The 22937-nt window shown below is 38.3% G+C and overlaps 2 protein-coding genes across 3 annotated transcripts in view; both read left to right on the forward strand.

Annotated features, from left to right (window-relative positions):
- Nucleotides 1–14807: 14807 nt before the first annotated feature.
- LOC144547413 (protein argonaute 4B-like) lies at nucleotides 14808–22815 on the forward strand. 2 transcript variants are annotated; one of them, XM_078296057.1, is made up of 23 exons: nucleotides 14808–14926; nucleotides 16066–16337; nucleotides 16691–16896; nucleotides 17162–17389; nucleotides 18057–18193; nucleotides 18310–18407; nucleotides 18504–18601; nucleotides 18703–18856; nucleotides 18950–19066; nucleotides 19163–19270; nucleotides 19516–19578; nucleotides 19695–19808; nucleotides 19895–20060; nucleotides 20159–20271; nucleotides 20376–20513; nucleotides 20594–20721; nucleotides 20814–20879; nucleotides 20996–21059; nucleotides 21153–21264; nucleotides 21361–21434; nucleotides 21534–21628; nucleotides 21732–21763; nucleotides 22324–22815. In XM_078296057.1, the coding sequence occupies exons 2-23, from the start codon at nucleotides 16095–16097 to the stop codon at nucleotides 22500–22502; spliced, it is 2733 nt and encodes a 910-aa protein (XP_078152183.1). In that variant the 5' UTR covers nucleotides 14808–14926; nucleotides 16066–16094; the 3' UTR covers nucleotides 22503–22815. The 2 variants fall into 2 exon arrangements, with proteins under 2 accessions (XP_078152183.1, XP_078152184.1); XM_078296058.1 differs by having other exon boundaries at nucleotides 14907–15017.
- Nucleotides 15203–22937, forward strand: part of LOC144547418 (ADP-ribosylation factor 2-like) — a 100690-nt gene continuing 92955 nt past the window's right edge. Inside the window, exon 1 of the mRNA XM_078296065.1 lies at nucleotides 15203–15213. The gene's annotated coding sequence lies outside the window, so the exon portion shown is untranslated. The remainder of the gene's footprint in view (nucleotides 15214–22937) is intronic.

The following is a 22937-nucleotide window of genomic DNA, read 5'->3' on the forward strand; positions in this document are numbered from 1 at the left end:
AAAAAAAACATTTTTACCAAAATAACCTGAAATTTTTTTTTTTTTTTAAATCTGACCAGACCGCTAGGGTTGCTGGCGGTCTGGTTCCATAGCAGACCGCCAGGAACCTGGGCGGTCCACTATGGACCAGACCGCCAGTGATCCTGGCGGTCCATTATGCTGCCATATAGCAGCTCTGTCTGCTGTCTCTCCAGCACAGTATCATTTATTAAACCACAGAGAAGAAAGAGAGAGCGATTTTGGCGATTTTGAAGCGATTTTAAGCGATTTAGAGGCGATTGCTACAGGTATATTATTTTTTATTTAATTATTTTATGTTTAATTTTTAATTAATAATTATTATACCCGCAGTCTGTAAAAACTATAAATTAGGCTTTAATTAATATTATAATTAACTTTTAAATTCCAAAAAATAATGAATCTATTATACTGTAATTCTTATGAATTTTTTTTTTAAATGTAGTTTGTTAAGGACAAAATGCTGGTTGCACTGTACGTGGGCGGTAGGCTAATTAAGGGTGTAGATGGCGTGTATTACTCGAAAGATGCCTCATTTGGCTTGCAGGTTAATGAAAGAACCACATTTATTGAACTTAAGCAACTAGTATATGAAAAGACTGGTGTGAACCCCAACCGGTATGAATTAGAATTGGCTACCCGAATTGACACACAACGGGCTGGGGCGGGTAGACCTTACTTTGTGAGTTTTCCTATAACAGATGAGGAGTTGTGGAAGGCTGTGTACCAACAATTTGAGTCTAGGGGGGTCGCTATGATAGACTTATATTCCAGGAGGGTTCCCCAGGCCGGGGCTAGACCTTTTAGTGCGGCTGGGGCTGGACCTTCTAGGGCTCCCCCTGCTGGACCTTCAGGTTATGACAATTCGGCTTATGACAGCCAGGGGTACCACCACTCCCCTCATGATAGCCAGAGGTACCACCACTCCCCTCATGACAGCCAGGGGTACCACCACTCCCCTCATGACAACCAGGGGTACCACAGTCCCTGTTATGACAACCCGGGGTACCATAACTCCCGTGAGTTTACTGAAGTTGTACCACCACCACCGCCCAGACAGACACCCATAATCCCTACATTTGCAGCTATACCAGAGTCAGTACCGATACAGTTATCCGTTAATCGAAATGATACTAATATTGATGTTGATGCTATTGATGCCATACCGGAAAGAGAAATGGAAACCGGAGATGAATACCAAGGAATTTGGGAATCTGATGACTTATCAGATGGTGATGCAAATGTACCAGGTTTGTCCAGGGAAGAAAAATTCCCAATCAGGGGTCGGGGGAATAGGCATCCTGTCGCCACATTCAACGATACCACAGCTTTTGAAGAGGCTGACATTAGTTTCTTTGGTCCTCGTGTTGTATACAATCGTGAACTTGCCCCAGGGCAAGTCTATACCAACATAGATGAACTTGTAAAGAAAATCTATGAGACTCACGTTCACGGCAACTGGGAATGTATATTAGAAAAAAGGGAATCAAAAAGATTGGTTGTGATATGCAAAAATGCCCCTCGTTGTGAGTTTCGCCTTTATGCAACCCCTGCGGGTTCGGGGGAAGCATGGATAATTAAAAAGTGTGAACCACCTCATACATGCAAGTCTGCGTCCACAAGGACAGACCATTCAAACCTGACAGCATCACTAATTGCCGATGCAATTGAGGCAGACATTAAGTTGGACCCATCGATGAGCATCAAGGCGGTGGCTATGGCCGTCAGACACAAATACATACATGTAATCCCAAAATATAACAGGTTGTGGAGAGGTCGTGAACTTGCGATTTGCAGAATATTCTGTAGTTGGAAGGATTCATACAACTATCTTGCACCATTGCTCCAGGCTATGGCAAGTACAAATCCCGGCACTGTATTTCAGCGGTGGCATGGCCCCATTTATGACAAGAATGGAGTACTAATAGAGGGAGTTCAACAATTCAAGGGCATAGAATGGGCTTTTGGTCCTTGTATCCAAGCTGTGCCATTCATCAGACCCGTTATCAGCATTGATGCATGCTTCATGTCTGGCCGTTACGAGGGGAGGCTACTGATAGCATGTGCATATGATGCTGAGAACCAGCTGTTGCCTTTGGCGTTTGCAATTGTTCGGAAAGAGGATGGTGAGAACTGGGGATTCTTTATGCAATTTTTAAGAAGACGGGTGGTTGGGCCAACAAAGTTTTTCTCTGTAATATCAGACCAGCACAAAGGAATAAAATATGTTTTTGATCATGAAGAATACGGTTGGTCAACACATACTGGCGAGTGTGTGCACAGGTTGTGTATGCAACACGTTGCGGAGAACCTTAGCAAGGCAACCGGAAACGATAGCTGGGTCCTAGAAACATTCAGACGTAATTGCAAAAAGAAGAAGCCGAGAAGGGTGGAAGAGATGAGTAGAGAATTTGCAAAGGTATGTGTTTGTTGATTGTTTACATGTCTTATTGTACTTTGTTAACATATTTTTATTTTAATTGTTTACTTATATTATTTTATTTCCTTATTTATATGTAGTATATGCCGAAAGCAAATCTCTACTTAATGAAGGTGGGCAAAAATAACCCCAGAGATGTCCAAGAGCCACCAGCATACGAGAAAATATTTCAAGCACGTGATGGAGGTTACCGTTGGGGAATTATGACCACCAACGGCTCTGAATCGCTGAATGCAGTCTTCAAGGAGAGCCGGACGTTGCCTGTGGCTGCAGTTGTAGAAGACACTTTCTACAAGTTAAATACCTGGTTTCAGGAACGGCGTGCTAAGGCCGCAGAATTAATAAGGATGAACCAGTCATTTTCAACAAGGGTGGAGGAGAAACTAAGAAAACACAGGAATAAAGGTGCAACTATGACCGTGATCCCGATGGGTAATGACGGTACAGAATTCGAAGTGCACAATCCGAATGAGTACGTTCCTTCCAGCCGTAGACCAGATGGCACTATGGAGTTTGTGAAGAGGGCTTTCAAGTACGTAGTGCAATTCCGAGAGGCAAGAGAGGTGACCTGTACATGCCAAGGACCCCAACTAGCTGGAATACCTTGTAGTCACGTGATGGCGGTATGCCGAGTGAGAAACTTCTGCGAGGATCACTATGTCGCTGACATGTATCGTACCGATTACCTTGCTTCTACTTGGGGTGGATCTTTCCATTCTTATCCCAACCAGCATGAGTGGCCTGCGTATGTCGCTGATAGAATACTCCCTTCAGAAGGATGGATAAGGAAGGGGAGGAGGAGACACAAACGTGCTGTAATGACCATGGACGAGATGGGTGGTAGGAGGCCATCGGGAAATCAGGCTCGCCGTTCCGTTTCTGACAGGCGCAGGGCAGGTATGTAGCATTTTTCGGATTTAATTTATGATTTTATTATATTAATAACTGGATTTTGTTGTTATGTTCAGATGCCATAAACGAACACAATGAAAGAGAAAATGCGAGAGTTGTTGCTGAAGCAACTGGTAGAGCACAACCACCTCTTGCGACCCAATCATCTAGTAGCCAAGGGTCTACAAGTACTGCCGCACCTGCAGGTGGCACCAGAAAATCTTCTCGTCTATTGGGTTTATTCCGACGTCGTGAGAGATGAACTTATTATTTTGCTTGGGTGAACTTATTCTTTTTGGTTTGAACTAAGTTATGAATATTGGTGAACTTCAGTTGTATAGTTGTGTAGAGTATGTTAGACTACTTTAGAACTACAGTTATATTATCTAGCATATTCAATAATAAATTCAGAGATAAATGATAAATTGTCTGACAAGATTATAACATACATTAAGAAACATCTCACAACGGAAAAACTCAATTGACGAATTTAGAATCCTATTTCTTAGCAGTCGGCTTCTTACCAACTGACTTCTTAGGAGCCGGATTCTTAGCAGCAGTATTCTTAGCCACCGGCTTCTGATTCGTGACACCCGACGATGTGCTCGCCTTACTAGTATGAGTACATGGAACTCTTTTCAGACCATATCCATATGGATTTTCGACAAAGTCATCGTCTGAAAGGGGTGGATTTTCAATGGGATATTTGACACCAACTCTTTTCAAAAGAAGTATTGCATCACAGTGACATTTAGCAGCATGAGTACCTCTTTCGCTATTGTCCATCCTGTTCAACAGGACCAGAAACATAGACTAATTGTACAATAAACATACACTAATTAAAAAATAATTAGAAAGGAATGAAAAAAATTACTTGAAAGAAAATCGCCTGAAATCGCCCAAACAATCGCCTGCGCTCTGTCTTTCTCCTTCTTTGCAGTGTGTGCTGGAGAGAGAAAATGCTGATTTTATAGGACAGCTAGTGGACCGCCAGAGACACCAGCGGTCTGGTCCCTAGCAGCTGTTTTGGTGAACTTCAGTTGTATCGTTGAACTTTAATTGTATTCGTGAACTTTATAACTTTGATGTAATTTGATTTGATTTGTCAAAAAAAAAATAGCAGACTGTTTCAATTTTGGATAATTTTGGGCGATTTTGAGGCGATTGCTACAGGTATAATTGCTTAGTTTTAACAGTTGATTAGTTATAATTTGACGAAACAGATACGTTGTAATTTCAGAAGACCGTTTGATGTAAAGCAGAAAAAACATAAAAACCAACATGAAATATAAAATAAAACTGCAATCATAATAATACTACAGTCGAAAATACATCATAAAAAACTGCAATCATAATAAATACATCATAAAAAAACTGCAATCATCTCCTATGCTTCTTCCCCGAGGGACTGAACCTAGCAGCTGCTTTGCCTTTGAGCTCCCTGTCCGGCTGCACACGCCGAGGTATCTGCTGGGAGTGAGGACTCACATCTCCTAAGTCCTCCTCTCCACCCTGACTCTCATCAGCAGTGAGGTCAACCTCTCCCGGGCCCTGTGTATACATGTACGACGTACCTGTATCGGCTCCCCAGGGATCAAATGGAATGGCTGACCCGGCAACGGTGGTCTGCGTACGCATCTCCCATGGATCCTCGGCCCAGCTAGGTGCATAGGTGGTAGGAGGCGGTGCGCCAAATAATGCAGATACAAATCCATCTGTGGTCTGAGATGCACTCCCACCAGCCTCATAGTCGTGCTGCATCGTATCTATGTATCTTGGTCTCGAAGAGGCAATCACCTCGTCATCTGTATCCTCCTCGGGAAGGTCGTTCGTGCTAAAACCGAGAGGGTCTTGCCGAGCAGGTACTCCATCCTAAATTTAAATAAGGTCAGATCTGCTATATACAAAAAACTCTGCTATAAAATATAGAAAGCTGACATACCGGGCCAATCTCCACCGGAACTCCATATTTATTGTAGTAAGCGTCCCATCCTTGGGTATTCAGAATCCACTCGTGGAATGCCCAACCTGAGTCATCAGCTGCATAATTGAAAGTTAACTTAATTAGAACCGAGAATTCGAGGAAAATGAAATGATTATGTGTGTCCTACTTTTAATATTAAATTGTAATCACCTGCAGGAGGTGGCGGCATCTCGGAGGCGTAGATAGGGACTGGTGGCTGATCCGGATTTCGCCTGGTAGTCTTGATCGCCTCCCGCCAATTGATGTTCTCTCCAGCATCGCGCATCATGCCAATGAGGCGGCCTTCCCAACCGCCTACCTCCACGACTGGTGCCGTGTGCTCGAGCATTTGGCATCCTATGGCTCGCCAAGCATCCCTCGCCATGCAGACCAAGCTGTGTCCAACCCCTCTCACAGCTGCCAGTAACTGCACTCAACATATTATCATGATTATGACAACAATAAGTAATTAAAATTTGCAATTTTTAATTAAAGTATATTTCAGTTGTACTTACCGCACGAGCATGGATCGGACCCCAAGGCAAGAAACTCCTAGATGAATCCTCCATCAGTCTACGTCGAAGGGTGTCGCCGTAATGGCCTGTAAGGTAGACTGACGGCATGCCGTGTCTCTGGTACCAGACCTCATATCTCAAACGTCCGGGACCTACAGGCAATGACTCAGGAGATGGCGGACTCCATAAGTGGTGCTCCGGATGTCCAGCCCAGTCGTACTCCAAGCTGAAACGCTGCCTCCAGTCGACTTTGGGCTTGCAGTGAGTCGTTCTGCAAGTACAATTAATTAGAAAGTCCAGAAACGAAATTAAAATGACAATAGTAAAGTGATAACGATATTTTTTCCTTTGTCGATAGTACTTACTTGTGGAACCTGTCCGTCTCATCCTGACCAATCAGCGGGTACTCCGGGATGAAGGCATCCAAGCCGAACTGTCGGGACACCCGATCGGGATAATGGTACTCCACTATCCAGTAACAAACTAACGGTCCCTGATAAAACCAGAGTGGTCTCTGCTCCAATGTCAACCGGCTCAGAAGACCGCTACGATAAAATGCACGATACGGGAACCAATCGATGTTACAATGTCGGAGCATCTGGAGCTGACCCCGGACATAAGAAACCCCCTTGCCCGTCTCCTGGTAGTCGTGATCCCTGCCCCATATAGCAGCATATGCGGGGCATCTGTCTGGGTCTGGAACTCTCCAACGGGGAGGTGGATGTGGTATATCTGGCCGACATATGGGCAGATGTGACCACGACCAATGCTGGAGTAGAAGAAGTGGCCCTTGAATCTGCTTGTTCTTCACCTAAAATTTTAACTGTAAATAAGAACTCCGTATGAATTTTCAACTTTAAAGTAACAACAAAATTAGTACAGACTTACCAAACAAGCGTGACACAGGGATCTGTATAAGTGGGCGAGAACGGCTCCACCCCAGTTCCACCTCTTAGGCTTATCAAGGTCCCTCAGCAATGAGAGAAACATAATCGGGACCGAATCACCGCTAGAGTCCACGAACATGACGGCACCGCACAGATCCAGCACAAAAGCCCTAATATACCTGCAACATGAAACAATCAATATAAAACATTGAAATTATTGAGATTACGAATATGAACGATATTAACAATATTGAAGAACGTAATGGTACCTCCTGACCGCCTCAACATCGTCTGTCTCGGGGAATATATCTGATTCTGATTCTGGAAGAAGTGAGCCCGGAGTGATCTCAGAGAAATACAGTAAGCAGAAGACCGGGCCTCTTCCTCCTCCCCCTTCTTCTTGTTGAACTTCTTCTGTAGCTGATTCGGATGACACCCTAACAACTCCGGTATCATCCTCTGCAGGTCTGGATGGTCTGAGACGCCACCTATGGGCTCGCCATCGATAGGCAATCCCCACAATGCGCTCACATCACCGAGGGTGACTGTCATCTCCCCAGGCGGGAGATGAAATGTATGCGTCTCAGGTCGCCATCTCTCCGCTAGACCGTGCATCAGATACGGATTGATATTACTCTGTGGCATCATGGCAATCTGATACAACCCAAGCTGCAAGAGGCATTGGGTCATCAGCGGATGGGGAACAAACGGAATCTCAGACCTGCGGTGCCTCACCGTAAGTAAGCCATCGTCCTGTATTTATTATAAATTTATGAGACTCAAATCGTGTTATTTTTTTAGTAATATGTACATTACGCATAATAATCACATACCTCAAGAGATGCCAATGAGACACGGTGCTTAACATGATGGGTCCACAGAATAGGACTGAAGGTGTCAGGATCGTGGCAGCGATAACTAGGCTCGGCCTCAGACGACTGACTCGCTCCAGTCGGATGCTCAAATCCTGCTCCATCTCCAGCCACATCCTCATCAGACGACGGGCCCGCTCCACCCGAACCCGCTCCAGGCGTAGGCCGTAGTCCCCACCGTCTAGATTTAGGCATACTACATTTAAAAAAAAAAATTAAACAGTTCAAAAAAATAAAATATTATGTATATGTGTATGTGTATGCCAAAAGATAAAATATTTGATATATTTACGAAGTGATATCGTAAATTTTTATAACTTTGATTTTTATTTTTATTTTTATTTGTTTGGTGAACTATATGTATAATATACACATACACATACACTTATTTCTAGCATATTCAAAAATAATGCAGCTCATGTTCAACTAAAATATCAGGAATTTAAAATTCATAAAATCCATATACATTACTAAATAATACAGTACCGTCGAGTCCATAGAATAAGGTAACATAAAATTAATACAGCAACAACCAGTTCAAATAGCAATTATACAAACCGTTACAGTTAAAACATAAAATACTACAACAACATACAATTGGGGTCTAAGCCTTACGAGACGAGGAGCTTGCTCCCTTTTTTTTCTCACCCCGACGGACGCACGCAGGACACTCCCACGTAGTGAGACGAGCGTCATTCAGCAGATCTGCATGCAGGTCCATGCAATTGGGATGAACAGCTTTGCCACATTTATAACAGAAGAACATATCCACCATATCTCCCTTCAGCTCACATAAGCAGCACTGTCCCCATCCAGGTGGAGGGACCCTGTCCACCCAGCCTTCCATCAGCATTTTTCTAATTGATGGATCAAGAGTGCTCAGAAATTCTTCATTATTTTTGGGTGAAAACAATCTTTCCAAATTCCGCATCGCGTAGGCTTCAGCCGTCCAAAAATTATTAATGAGTGCTCTTTTTGCTTCGCGTTCGGTTTCAGTTCTTCCTCTATTTTTTTCAACTTTGGGTGCCATTATAACTAGGGTTTCAAGTGACAACAATTGATTAGGAAGGCTAATTATGTGCGTAATTAAATACTAACTGTACAGTAATTGATTAGGAAGGCTAATTATGTGCGTAATTAAATACTAACTGTACAGTAATCAACGACTAATTAGAAAATAATTACAAAATATTTAAAAAATAATTGACATAAATATTTTAAAAATAATTAAAAGAAATATTTTAAAAATAATTAAAATAAATATTTAAAAATTAATTAAAAGAAATATTTACAATTTTTACAAATAATTAAAAGAAATATTTAAAAAATAATTAACTAAATAACATACTTACAATTTTTAAATTTCTAAATTCAAACAACAATGTTGCATAATATAAAAAAAAATTATGATTTTCCTAAGAATATTCAGAACCATTATATTAAATGATATAATATATTAATATTTGTATTTAAGTGGTCAATCCAAGCTACAAATAGTAGGGTCCTCATATCAGATATATAAGGCTTAAAATTACAAGTATAACCAATTACAAGTGCATAAATAGAATAATAGATACATAAATAGTTATTTAATAACTAGGAGAAGTTTCCATAAACATACAATTTAACAGAATTATGACTTATAATTCCTAATCAATTCTTAAAAATTCTTAAAAATTATCAATTTTGTTCTTAAAACCCTAAACTATCAATTTTAGTTTTTATCCGTAAACCCTAACCATAAATTTTTATTAATAACCCAAAATTGAACCAATTCGACAAATTCGACCACAATTTTACAATTCTAAAGCCGATATCCAACTAATTTTATTCAAATATAGCCCAACAACAAAGTCATGGCCCCAATTCCATACAAATTCAACCAACAACAATCTTACGAACTAAACCAATTAATTTACAGATTCAACCGATTAATTTACAAAACCAACCAATTAACACAATTCATTTACAAATTTAACCAATTAACCCAAACCCTAAACCCTAATCGGGTCGCCTTCCGGGAAAATCAACAACCCGGGAAGGTCACAAGCAATTCGGAACAACCAATTCATAACGAGTTTTGATTTAGATAATTACCTGAGATAGCTTGAACACACAACGAGTCAGCGGGTTGCGGTCGGTTTCGAGATCCTTCGCTTCGCCTCCAAACCTTCCCAAAAGCACCAAATCACGATCAATGTACCACAAAGACACCCCTACGAGAGAGAGAGGGGCAAAAATATTCAAAATTGGTTAGAGAGAGAGAGAGGGAGAGTGAGGCAGAAAGAGAGAGAGAGGGAGAGAGAGAGGCAGAAGAGAGAGAGAGGGGCAGCAGAGAGAGAGAGTGCACCTGGCGGAGCCGAGCGGCGGGCGTGGCGGAGCTGGGCGGGGTGGGTGCCGCGGCGCTGCTCTTTTTTTTTTTTTTCGTTCTGGTTCGGTAAACAGAGAAGGGAAGAAGGGGGGGCTAACGGGTCGGGTATAAAGGGGCTACCGGACCGCCAGGGATCCAGGCGGTCTGGTATGGAATCGGACCGCCCCAATTACCGGCGGTCTGGTCAGATTTAAAAAAAAAAAATTTGTCAGGTTATTATTGTAAAAATGTTTTTTTTTTTGGGTATTAATAAAAATGGCCGGATTTACAACATCATCAAATGTCATTTTTTTTACTGTTACTTATTATTAGGTGGTTCGTACAAATTTTATATTGTTAAATTTTGAAAAACAAAGAGAATATAAACTATATTCAAAATTTATTATCATAGTTCAACAAAAGAACACTATGAACTCTATTAATTGAAAATAAACATGAACTGAAACAAAATATTATACACAAAAAGACTAATTTGTTTGATAAAATGAATTTTCTCTCTATAAAGAAGGGTATGGGTTTCTAATTTTATTATTTATATTCTTTGAAAATAAAATGTATTAGGTGAAAATTCCAATTATGAAAATAGTATTAATAACAAATAGTTATTAATATGAAGAAATAAACATGTATTTTATTGGTTGATGAGTTCATATACAATTTGGCCATTCTCTAGTCGTTTTCTTCAGCTACTCCTTTCATTCATAATTGTATATCTTTATTTTTCTCACTGATTTAGTTCATTAAAAATAACTTGTATCTTATGTGATTTCTTATTTGAACTAAAAGTAATCTTAATCATTCGTATATGATATTAATTAATAATTTGTCCTGATTTTTAGAATTAAGATTAAAATAATTTATTAAATTGCATAATAACATAATATATGACCATGTTTAAAGAAAAAAAATATAGTTTTCGAAAAATAATCTAAACATAAACGCCACAAGGTAATATAAATCACATTCAATCGATATAAAATATGTTACGCGAGAAATAATTAATCTTTTATCTCAACATAAATTAATAAATAAAAGAGTCTATTCCTCAACTTTTCTCAACATTATTTTGAAACCACAAAAAAACTTCATTGCAATAATAAACTTATATTTTTATTGTAGTTTATTTTTCAATTGGTGTTATTTTTAATTTGTCTATGCTTTAATAACTTAGTAAGAATAAACTAATTATGTTAAATTTGTTAAACAAAGTGGTAATATAGTAAACTTTATTTTTATATTTCTTATACTAAATATCTTCAAACAAAAGAGGATCAAAATTCATATTTAATTAAAGATAAAATCACTGATGTACATAAAAAATACACCTCTTGTTGCCTTTTTTTTTAAAAGAAGTGGAGTAGCCCACCGATTTCTATTAATACATAAATCATATAATGTTTGTCGACTGGTACTAACATTTTTTTTTATTGTTGTTCTTTCAAGTTAGATAAAAATATAACAATGAAAAATATATAGTAACTAATAAATAATCTTTGTACTAGAAGATCGTATAATCTCAAGATAACAAAAATGACAGTTGAAAGCTATATGTATAGAAGGGGTAAAATTATCTATAAAATTATAAAATTTGAAATTGTTGTGTCAAAATAAAATATTACTGTGTTAATATCACCACCCAATCATGATGTCGGTACGGCCTTATATATGTGTGTATATATAGAGAGAGAGGGAGAGTTTTTGAATAATTTTGTGAGTAAAGCCAGTACAGAATTAAGTTTGAAAAAGGAAAAATTAAGTCTAATCTGAAATGTTCTTGGATCAATTTCGAAATGACATAATGAAACCATTTCTCGCTTTTAATTGTCAGGTCAATACTAAACCTTTTTTTTTAGTACAATATCTATATGATAAAAATGTTTTTTTTTTTTTTTGTGAATAAATATTGGAGGTTAAGCCACCAAACTATTTAATACTCTTGTTTGTTACAACAAAGTATTCCCTCCATTGGGATTTCAAATCCATAATCTTTCACACATAGAAACCATGTATCTTTGTCACTAGATCAAAAACCAAATGCTAGTTCTTAATATTATTTTCTTTTCTAAAGTTAGTGGTTTTAAAATGTTAGATAATTGAATTTTTTAGAACGTCTATTTATAATAATTCTGACCTCCTAATCTTACACAAAACGAATAACCTTACACTGAAATGTTAACGCTTTGATTAACAAATTTGACCTTAATAAAGTTTAAACTGATTTTACCTCTGATCTGATAATCAACGAGTGAACTATATATTCAAGAGAAATGAAGGTGCATTATTCCTGAAACGCGCCAATGAAAGAATCATATAAAAATTTCCATCTTTAAAATTAAATTTACTGACGCTAATAACAGCAATGGTTATTGATCTAATAACGTTTTTATTTTAGGGAGATTGATCTAATAGTCCTTTCCATTCAGTTGCCAAGTGGCCTCGGTAAGCCACGTGTCTGTAACTTCTTCGACAATTACATGAGACAAATTCTACAGTGCTTACGGACGGGGTCAACCAAATGGCTCAGTGCTCGCTTTTCTCACTTTCTTATCTTTAACCACGGAAGGAATTCGTATCCTCTGAGATATCTCAAACTTTGCGTGACTTTATGTAATATCCCAATCGTTTAACTACGTTCTGCACGAATATCAAAGCACACATAATACTGACCCCTATATCACCCCCGAATAGGCACCGGACACGTTGATCACGCAAAAGTTGAGATATCTCAGAGGATACGCACTCCCATAGAAGAGGAGCTGGTTCGTGCTTTCGAGGATTCTCTACAATTTAAGAAGCACCACAGAGAAAAAGTTTCTCATCTCTTGACGGTTCGATGTAAATATAATGTCCTGCATACTTGACGAATTACTTTGTTATTGTCAGCTTGAATTTGTCGGGGAAAAACAATCGCGCCTCTTCTAGAAATTAAATAATTACATCTCATTTAAAATTAAACATTTAAATTCTGAGGAAAAGGAAACAATCTCTATCTTAATTTATGTACTGTTCTATGCTAAAGTCAATTCATAAAAAAAATATGTAAATGTGAAATACAATATATGATTTCATAATGTGGACTATGAAATTATCAATTGCGAAGAACCGTCTTCGTGTACACGAGACAAATCTTCAATAACAAAAAACTCTCTTCTCACAGTTATGTTGTATGGTCGTGAATTAAGTCTTTCAGGACAACAAGACACGTCTTTAAGAAATCCTTTCCAAATTTCTTAATAAATTTCTTCTCTTAAATCTTTGATGACGAAAGAAATAAGAAGACACTCAGATTATGTCTAAAATCACTGTTGTTCAGAAAACTGAGTTGCATATTTTCTTTTGTGCCTTGGGAACCCATATATAGAGTAACACATCTGGCACTGTGTGCGCAATCGCACAAACGATCGGGCGTGTCTACAAAACTGTTTTTTTTTCATGAATAACCAACTTTCCTGATTTAACACACCTAGCACTGCATGTGCGGCCGCACAAACAATCAGACGTGCAATCACATCAAAATCTGTGCGGACAACGGCGGTTCTTCTTATGTGTAAATCTCAAAATCAGTTCATCAATAATTTGATATTTATCTAAATTATTCTACACGTTTATGGATCACACTCTATTGAATTGTCAAATATCTTAATTCCATATTAATATGAAATAAGATATTAGATCACTTAATTAATACAATTATATATGACAATGTACAATTTATAATTATATTACATGTATGCTCAACTTAACTTAATTATGATCCAAAAAACGCAGCAAAAACGCAATAAATAAAGACGCTGCTAATAAAACGGTCATCCAAATGGACCCCATCATATCTCTGACCCTGACCGATAGGCCGTCCCGTTCGTGCATGTCCTTATTTCTCTTTCAGTTGGATACACTCGGAATATACAACTCTTTAAGTTCAACTGGGCCTAATTAACGTGGGACAATTGTGTCCGCCTATGCTCCGGGTCTATCGGCTTATTCAATTTTCCTTTTGCTTGGAAATTCGAATTCGAGTGGGTAATTCATTACTGGTGACGACCAGCGCAGATTTTCTGTAGACACGTTCTAAAGGCTGCAACCGAGTTTATGTGTGCGGTTCTCCAGAAGTTGGAAACCCTCGGCGTATACTTGTACGAGATGATCTACCAGTTTTGATTTTCCTCTGGTGCCCGGCTAGGTCACTAAAAAGTAAAAACTAGATATTTGCTCGAGTAATACTTGATGATGTGCAACACCGCGTTTATTTTTTGAGAAATTTTGGAAATTGGGAAGCTGTAAAAGCGAGATGGTGCCGCACACATGAATCAATGCCAAGGGCACTGAGCTTTGGACTCCGCTCCGTATTTCGACCAGAAGTCCGCATATATTTATTAAAGTATGTAATCCACGTCGCCCACGTGTCCACTTCGTTGAACTCGACGGTTATGCATATGGTGTTCCGCATAGATTAATTTAAGGTGATCCCCATAATCTCGGACTAAACCGAGGCCGTGCAGCCCGTGCTCCTTTCTTATTATTTCGAACGCTCTCCATTTTTTCCCCAGACAAAGACGCACCATTGCGTATGTCGGTTACAGTTTTTTTTGAAGTGATTACGACTGTCGACTGAGCCGAAACGTTCGATTTTGAGCGCAACAATTATCACCAAGAATGGCTCTCCAGTCTTGCTAAACCGGAGATGAATTGAGGCGTTCTGATCGACAGAAAGGACAACAGGAAAATATTTGACCGTCCCTGAAGAAATTAGCATCTCATCTCTCCGCCGTCCACGTGTTTTACCCTCTCCATCTTACGGCTTAAATAAGAAGTCGCATAGCAATTATATGGGCCACTGGCAACTCTTTTTTTTTTTTTGATTGAAACCCCGTAGGTGACTGGCAACTCTTATTACTAGAGGTCCTTCGCCTGGAACTCAAATCGCCGCTTTCTGTTCTCACGCCTCGCTCTTGTTTCTTCCGAAAGCAAGGTAAAAAAGGAAACAAGGATCATTTCCTTATCTACAGTGCTAATAAGCCTAAAACCAGTCCCCTTCTTTGCTCTCGTTTGCTCGAGTATAGGTACATTTCTCGTTTTATTTTGAACTTTTAAGATGGTTTCGAAATCCGCCTTTTGTTCTCTAATTTTAGCACCTCATTAAGTCGATATAATATCTATTTTGGCCACAATACGAGGTTAGATTGAAATTTGTAAAGTTCGTGGTTCTGTATTTCTTCTTTTCTTTGGAGAGTGGGGGAGAGGAGGGTCCAGGATTTTGTATAGAAAAGAGATTTCTGTAACTTGGGTCTTTTGGTAAGTAGTTTATTTTGTAATAATATGTAGTGTTGTTAGTACTTTTGCTATTTTTTGTCGGGTGGTTATTATTTTGGTGAATTTGCAGCAAATAGTCATCGGTAGGTTTGAAGTTTTAACGAGTTTTGAGTACTGTGTCCTGGACGGCTTTAAGGATTTTGACAGATAACCTTGAGTTACCTTTCGTATTTTGAATGATTTGTTCATAAATTTTTCTTATATGGTTTAGGATTTAGGGTTTTGAAGGATTTCTTTCCGGTCTGCATGCTTGTAAGGATTTTTGCACAGAAAAAATATTTTTGTAACTTGGTCTTTTGACAAAGTAATTTATTTTATAATAATGTGCAGTAGTGTTGTTAGTACATTTGCTTTATTTTGTGGGGTTGAAATTATTTAGGTGAATTTTTGCAGTAAATGTTCACCGGTAACTTTGAAGTTTTAACGAGTACCATGTACTATGTCCTGAACGACTATAAGAATTTTGACAGATGGCCTCGAGTTACTTTTCTTATTTTTAAGGATTTGCTCATAATGGTTTCCTATTTTGGTATTGCATGATTATAATGTCTTTTATATTCTCCTAGATTTGTGTCCTGTATAACATTCTATGGCAATTGCATCTATTGCTGATACATTTGTGATATCCTTCCTTTTATTCCCTGTTTTATTCAGATATTTTATACTCACACGCACTATTTGTTAATTAGGGTCCAAACACCAACAAAAAGGAAAAGGAAAAACAATTTGCTTTTCTGTATCTTTTTAAAGCATCTTGTAGTGTACACTGATCCCCTTTGCATTTCTTTCAATCACCAGGTGTGGTTATTTATTAACTCTCTGACGCAATGGAAGGAGAGGATCTCCCACCACCTCCCCCAATGTCATCTGATGTGGTGCCGATTAAGGCTGGATCCGAGAAGGGATCTCCTTCTAGAGCCTCACAGAAGGGCCATGGCCAACCCAGCAAGCCCAAGAGGATCCCGATAGCCCGGCCCGGCATCGCCAACAGGGGACAGCGCATAAATCTGGTTGCCAACCACTTTCGGGTCAATGTCAAGAGCACTGACGACCACTTCTATCACTACAGCGTAAGATAAAGAAATTTATTTACATGCACTATTTTCTGTTGCTGTGCATGTGTGTTTGTGCACTTCATTAGAAGTATTCGTGCATTTCTTTCGGCTGCATGCATGTTCTGTTACTGCTTGCAATTTTACACTGATAAACCACAATTTTATTTTATGGGTTTTACAGAGATGATTAATGAAATTTAAAATTTGCATGCGTATTATGCTGTGCTCTTTTTGTTTCTGACAACACATCTCCAAAGTGATTTAGTCTGCACGCTAACTTTCATCTAATTGGGTAGATAATATATACATGCAATTGTATATTTGTGGAATCTTTGGAGCAGAATTGCTAATAATTCTCTGGTAAACAGGTTTTGCTCAAGTACGAGGATGACCGCCCTGTTGATGGGAAGGGCGTTGGGAGAAAGGTCATTGATAAAATGAAGCAGACGTATGGATCGGAGCTTGCAAACAAAGAGTTTGCATATGATGGAGAGAAAACTCTCTTCACACTGGGTCCTCTCCCACAAGTGAAGAATGAATTTGTCGTAGTTATTGAGGATCTTCCCTCTGGAAGGTTCGTACTATTTTTTTTTTTTTTCCTTTGGGCAATGATTGTGGGTTTTGGGTTTTGTTTGTGTGGAAGTCGCTTAGTGTTTACTTGACTGCATCAATGTAATTGTCCAGAAATCTAATCTAAAGTTCAGTTGAATTGTTAGGTGGATTACTCTGATGCTTCCTTCATTTTAGTAGAGCTGAATACACGTGTTGCTTCCTAATAAATGGGATAATTTTTCATTTAGCCACATGCTGAATGCCCATGTTTCCTTCTCATATTACAGGACTGAAAAGGGAAGCCCAGGTGGAAGCCCTGGGGGTGGCAGTCCAAGTGGCAGCAGCAAGCGTTTACGTAAACCATACAACACGAAGACATTCAAAGTGGAACTTAACTTTGCCACTAAGATACCTATGTCTTCCATAGTCCAGGCCATGAAGGGACATGAGTCCGAAAACTCCCAGGAGGCTTTTAGGGTGCTTGATATCATCCTCCGCCAGCACTCCGCATCTCAGTATGATCAACACTTGACCCCTCTACTTCATTCAAAAGGATTTTTCTTCTTACATAAAAATATAAATGATAGATACTTAGCAATTTAATTATTTAATGATTTCTGGTTAGTTAAAAACTTGAAATCAGGAACTAGGGGGAGTTCAAACTTCAAATCTTTTCATTATAATTTATTTATGAAGATTGTTATCAAGTATTAGTTTTCAAGGCTTTCCATATGGATCCTGATCCATAAAAAAGGTTGTTGGAGACGAATACTTAACAATTTAATTATTTAATGATTTCTGGTTAGTTAAAAACTTGAAATCAGGAACTAGGAGGAGTTCAAACTTCAAATCTTTTCATTATAATTTATTTATGAAGATTGTCATCAAGTATTAGTTTTCAGGGCTTTCCATATGGATCCTGATCCATAAAAAATGTTGTTGGAGACGAACATTTTGTGCCTTCAGGCCATACTAGGATTTGGGCTTGGGTTTTGTTGGAGACGAACATTTTTCTAATTCCCCTTTGTTTAGGTATTCTCAGCAATTCAATTCAATCTGGAAAAAAAATAAAAGACACCCTAAGAGTAAATAGTAATCTCTGGCTTGTTTTGAGAAACACGTGCTCTAAATCTGTTATTAATGTGTTTAATGCTTTTGGTAATCATCTTCGTACTGTTGCAGGGGTTGTCTCTTGGTTCGTCAATCATTCTTCCACAACAACCCGAGCAATTTTATTGACCTCGGAGGTGGTGTCATGGGATGCCGGGGATTTCACTCTAGTTTCCGTACCACCCAGAGTGGCCTGTCTCTGAACATAGGTACATGCTTGTTCCTATTCTTTCTTAGACATGCTAGTATACTGTAATAACTTATAACTTTGTGGCTAATAGGTATTAGATACTAATTTTTGTTAACCTCACTTTGTTATTTACAGATGTGTCAACCACCATGATCGTCAAACCTGGTCCGGTGATGGATTTTCTTTTGGCCAACCAGAAAGTCGAACATCCCAATCAGATTGATTGGCAGAAGGTATCCTTTTTTTTTGTCTGTTTAATCTTGCAAGTTCAAAGCTGTTGCTTGATTTCTATTATGGATTTACTTGCAAACTTTTTGATACTTTTTCAGGCAAAGCGTATGCTCAAAAATCTTAGAATTAGAGTGCATCCTTCTAACCAGGAATACAAGATTGTTGGCCTTAGTGACCTGCCATGCAGGGAACAGACGTATGTCACTGTGTAGCATTTATTATTATTATTATTATTTTTGCATTAATATATGTTGAAAAAGGGAAAATTTAAGGAAAATTGGTGCATGATTTTCGCAGGTTTACCTTAAAGCAAAGGAACGGTGATGGCCAATCAGCAGAGGTGACAGTGTCACAATACTTCAAGGATAAGAATACTGTGCTGCGGTATAGTGATGATTATCCATGCATTAATGTTGGCAAACCGAAGCGCCCCACCTTTTTTCCTATTGAGGTATTACACTAATTTTGACCAACTTTGGAATTGAGGTTTTCTTTTAGCCTAGTTTTTGGATTCTTTTGTTCATTTCTTGTGTTTGTTTTGCAGCTGTGCAACCTGGTATCGCTGCAGCGGTACACCAAGGCTCTGAACTCATTGCAAAGGGCCTCTTTAGTGGAGAAGTCCAGACAGAAGCCCCAGGAAAGAATGCATATATTAAATGATGTGAGTCCCCCTTCTCCTCCTCCTATTCTCTATCTTCCCTTTATTACCTCTCTCAAACTAGATGTGCTCATGTGCTGAACTTTGGTTGTTGTGTAGTTACTGAAGCGTAGTAACTATGATGCAGAACCCATGTTACGAGCCTGTGGTGTTTCCATTTCTCCGACCTTCACTCAGGTGGATGGCCGTGTTCTACAAGCACCAAAGGTTGTTTTTTTCCATTTATATGGATTGATAGGTTTATTTCGTTTACTATTCTATTGAATAAAAATTAGATAATTCGCGGCCTGTCGTTTAACATTTATAATATGTTTTGAATTCTGGAATACTTTAGTATTGTTTGCTTGCAATTTATATATTGTAGAACTTTTATAAGAATTCTAAGTTCTGTGGACCATTATTTTAATTGTACTATGCCCCGTCTTATTGTACTTTGATGTTGTAAATAACAGCTTAAAACAGGAAATGGAGGTGATTTCTTTCCCCGTGATGGCCGCTGGAACTTCAACAACAAGGTATTCATTTCTGTGTGTTAATAATTCCTTGCTTTAAATTCTGTCAATTTTCCGTGCTCTCATAGACGAATCAATTTTTCTTTGTTTTCTTTTTTTAATTTTCTTTCTATTTATAGACATTGATCCGTCCGTGCCATGTTGATCGCTGGGCTGTTGTGAACTTCTCGGCCCGGTGCCAAGTGAGGAATTTAGTGAGCGATCTCATACGATGTGGTCAAGTGAAAGGAGTGGTTAGTTTCGTTACTTTACCCATATTAGAATTTTATTGGTCTGTTTTTTTTTTTTGATTTATGTGTTTTTTTTATCTGGTGGGCAGAAAATTGATCAGCCATTTGACGTCTTTGAAGAGGGACGGAACATGCGAGGCACTGCTCCAAATGTTCGAGTTGATGAAATGTTTGAGCAAGTAAAAACTAAGCTTCCTGGAGCTCCTCGCTTCCTTCTGTGTCTCCTCCCTGAGAGGAAAAACTCTGATATCTATGGTTAGTTTTTTGTTTCAATTGTGAACTTGTTTCCTACAAGGATTGTCTTGTCTTTTTATTTTCTTGTTATGTGCTAAACTGTGAACTGCTTTGTTTAGGCCCATGGAAGCGCAAGTGCCTTGCCGATTTTGGCATTGTCACTCAGTGCCTTGCTCCAATGAAAGTAAATGATCAATATCTGACAAACTTACTGCTAAAGATTAATGCTAAAGTAAGCAATTCTGATAGCCAAGTTTTCAATCCTGGGATTTTTTTGCTTTTAACCATCATTGGTATCTGTCTAACTTTCTCACTGTTTTCTTCTGGTGAAAACAGCTCGATGGCATGAATTCTCTGCTCCAGGTTGAGGATATCCCTTCAATTCCTCTAGTTTCCAAGGTTCCCACTATTATATTGGGAATGGATGTTTCTCACGGCTCCCCAGGGCAATCAGATCGCCCATCTATTGCTGCTGTATGTTTGCTTAAACTTATGTTTCACTGTTTTTCCTTTCATATTTTATATACTTGCTGAATTTGTATTGATTGTTGTAGGTTGTCAGTTCCAGGCAGTGGCCACTAATTTCCAAGTATAGGGCCTCTGTGCACACCCAATCACCAAAGCTTGAGATGATCGATTCTCTTTTCAAGCCCAGGGATAAAAATGATAACGGGATCATTCGGTAAGTTTCTTTTTCTTTTTTATTTTGCAGTCTTGCACTATTTCCTACATGTCAGCCTTTTTTCATTTCTCCACTAATTTGTTCTTTTTCAGAGAGCTCATGTTGGACTTCTATACGAGCTCTGGGAAAAGGAAACCTGATCATGTTATCATCTTCAGGTACATCTTCAATAAAAAAAATATTGGCTTATTAGTTGTTCATTTCTTATAAGCTTGTGATGAATTTTGGTTTGATGGTTAAACTGTATTTTATTTTTTCCATTTTTGAATGACAGGGATGGTGTTAGTGAGTCTCAATTTAACCAGGTTCTCAACATTGAACTAGATCAAATTATGGCGGTACATTCTCTGTCTAATCAACTATTTCGGTTAATCAATCCGCATTCCTTATTTTTAATATAATCCTGATCTAAACTTTGAAATATTACTTAGGCTTGCAAATTCCTGGATGAGAACTGGAACCCCAAGTTCACTGTTATTGTTGCGCAGAAGAACCACCACACCAAGTTTTTCATCCCAAATGATCAGAACAATGTTCCACCTGGTAATATTTTTTATTTTGAAACAGTCCTGAGCTTATACTAATATTGTTTTTTGCTACTTGTAATATTATAATATTGATTGCCCATATGGTATGTAGGTACTGTTATTGACAACAAAGTATGCCACCCCAGAAACTATGACTTCTACATGTGCTCTCACAAGGGTGCTATTGTAAGATGATTATACCCTTATTTTTCTCCTAAATGAACATGGGCTTTTTTTGCAAGTCACTAATTACATTTCTAATTTTGATTTTCTTTTTCCTGCCAGGGCACTACTAGGCCGACACACTACCATGTTCTTCTTGATCAGGTTGGTTTTTCACCTGATGATCTCCAGGAATTGGTCCACTCACTATCCTATGTGTAAGTTTTTTTTATTTGGAACCCTCTTTTTCAATGTGTTTGATTTTAACAGATTTGTGAACATTTGCACTCACCATTTATTGAATTCTTATGAAAATTACAGCTATCAGAGAAGCACAACTGCCATATCCGTTGGTAAGTTACTTAATCAGACCAGCTATAGTGGAGGGTAGTTCCAATGCCTCAAAATTAATGGTCACCAATTCATTTTTTTAATTTTTATTTCTAACTTTAAAATCCTATTGTCGAATCAAGCTGTGTTATCCTGTTCATTTTTTTGGAAGAAGCGTACACATAAAAATTTATATGCACTCATTTCTCAATCAGAGTTAATCAGAGTTTTGTTATTTTTGTCTTAGTACAAAATGAGCTTGAAAAATCATAAAATTTTATGTGCACTCATTTCTCAATCATAAAATTATAAAATTATTGTAAAAAATCATAAAATCTATTACAAGATTCGTTCTTTTTTCATTAGTGTAAAAATCATAAAATTATTGTAAAAAAATCATAAAAATTTATGTGCATGCATATATCATGAAAATGAACAAGATCAATGGCTTAGATTTGATATTTTAAATTTCAAAGTTTGGAATATAAATAAAAATTATTGAGGCATTTTGTAACGACAAAAACTTGTGGCATTGGAACCCTCATTCTTATATACAGGTACTTACAAAACCTTTTTCTTGCAGTTGCTCCAATATGCTATGCTCATCTGGCCGCGACCCAGGTTGGTCAATTCATGAAGTTTGATGATTACCAGTCCGACACGTCCTCAAGCCAGGGTGGCCACTCCTCTGGGGGCGGTGCACCGGTGCCTGAGTTGCCTCGCCTCCATGAGAAAGTGAGGAGCTCCATGTTCTTTTGCTAAGTTAACAGAATAGTCTGACCGTCTGTGGGTGTATAAAGGCTCCTGAAGCCAGGCAGGCTAAGTAATGGCTGTTTTTTATGATGAAGGTAGGGGGTACTTAACTGTTCTTTTGCCAAGTTAAGGTTCCATGTTCTTTTGCTAAATTAAGGGAGTAGTCTGATAGTCTCTGATGGTGTATATAAGGCTCCTGAAGCCAGGATAAGTTGTTTTTATGATGAAGTATGGTACTTGCTGTAGTGTTGTGGTCCCTAGTAGGGAACCATCTTTAATTTATGTGATAACTGTGTTAGCAGTGCTTGGTAGATTATCCTTGATTTGTTCTGGATGCTTTGTTATTTGTTAGCTGTGCTTGGTTGATTATCTTTGTGAATTTGTGTGCTTAGTTATTGTTGTCTTTAATTTTGTTGCCACGTCTTGTTGCTTGTTGGAAAACTG

The sequence above is a fragment of the Carex rostrata genome, chromosome 31 (assembly GCF_964058835.1).
Source record: "Carex rostrata chromosome 31, lpCarRost1.2, whole genome shotgun sequence".
NCBI lineage: Eukaryota > Viridiplantae > Streptophyta > Magnoliopsida > Poales > Cyperaceae > Carex > Carex rostrata.